The sequence below is a fragment of the Perkinsus marinus genome, assembly GCF_000006405.1.
Source record: "Perkinsus marinus ATCC 50983 genomic scaffold scf_1104296969278, whole genome shotgun sequence".
NCBI lineage: Eukaryota > Perkinsozoa > Perkinsida > Perkinsidae > Perkinsus > Perkinsus marinus.
Genome location: NW_003202878.1, coordinates 1 through 1,176, shown reverse-complemented (window position 1 = coordinate 1,176; position 1,176 = coordinate 1). Strand labels below are relative to the sequence as shown.

Sequence of the window (1,176 nt, the reverse complement as noted above, 5' to 3'; positions counted from 1 at the left end):
TTATGTTATCTTTTCTATCATTGGCATCATTAGCATCATATTTCTATTTTAGTTGGTATTCGATTTTATGCTGTCATCGTGTGACGATTTACGGGATTTTTGGTATAACACTGTGTTTCCCTCCTTGTCATCATCACATGTAAATACAGTGTATGCCTTTATGAATGCAGGTAGTAGTAGTAGTAGTAGTAGTAGTAGTAGTAGTAGTAGTAGTGGTAGTATACCTTGTTCTCCTCTTATTCCCTCTTATAGGTGATATACACCCTCTGGGTTATCTATCCCATATAGCATCTACTACGCCATTATCAATACAAAATGCAATACATCTTAATGTCACATCATTTATAGTAATCATGAACAACCATACCTACTACTAATACTATCACTTATTGGTATTATTATCATGATTAGATATCATGTGGATGTATGGTAGAGTTTTGTAGTAATAGCACTGATGACAATGGTTGTGGTAACGATAATAATAATATGATCGAATTATACCTAGTGAATACCTCATCATTAGCAGCTGAAGTACCAATGCCTGGTATGGCTATATATGGCATTGTAAGAGTAAACACCATTGTTACTATTATTATTAATGATTGTAGGGTAAAAGAAGTCGTGATTATGTATTACGATTGTTAGCCTCTGAAGCAAGTGGTAATGGTGGTGATGATGATGGAATAGAGGATGATGATGATGATGATAATGGTAAACATAATAAACATCATCATCACTTCCTCAATTGGTCTCCTGGTCCTATGTATTCCCCTATGTCCGGTAATACTCCGGTATAATCACTACTATTATAATTATCATCAGATGCCATCTTTAATAATTGTAGTCATCCCAGAGCACTAGAATCATTCGATTCTAGTCATACCACAATGGTAAAGGAACATCATCATGGTCATCATGTCTCTGTGGAAGTACCCATCAATAACAACAACAACAAGGATATGGAGGAGGATGAGGATGAGGATGAGGATGGGGAGGATGCTAATTAGACAGAAGCCCAAGATATCACCGTCTTTCGTCGATCCAATGATATCAGCAAGTAAATGTATTAGATGTTTGATAGATGGTAATTATGTAAATGGCGATAACCATGTTGACTATTATGATGTTTATTTAACTAATGATGATAAAGACAACCGTATTAATAATAACAACAAC

At 34.9% G+C, this 1,176-nt stretch overlaps 1 protein-coding gene across 1 annotated transcript; it reads left to right on the top strand.

Annotated features, from left to right (window-relative positions):
- Positions 1 to 494: 494 nt before the first annotated feature.
- Positions 495 to 1,176, top strand: Pmar_PMAR027820 (hypothetical protein; the record flags this gene model as incomplete). The annotated part of the gene is made up of 3 exons (XM_002767975.1): positions 495 to 564; positions 609 to 780; positions 823 to 1,176. Coding segments are annotated over 3 exons (426 nt in total), but the record flags the coding sequence as incomplete, so codon positions are not given.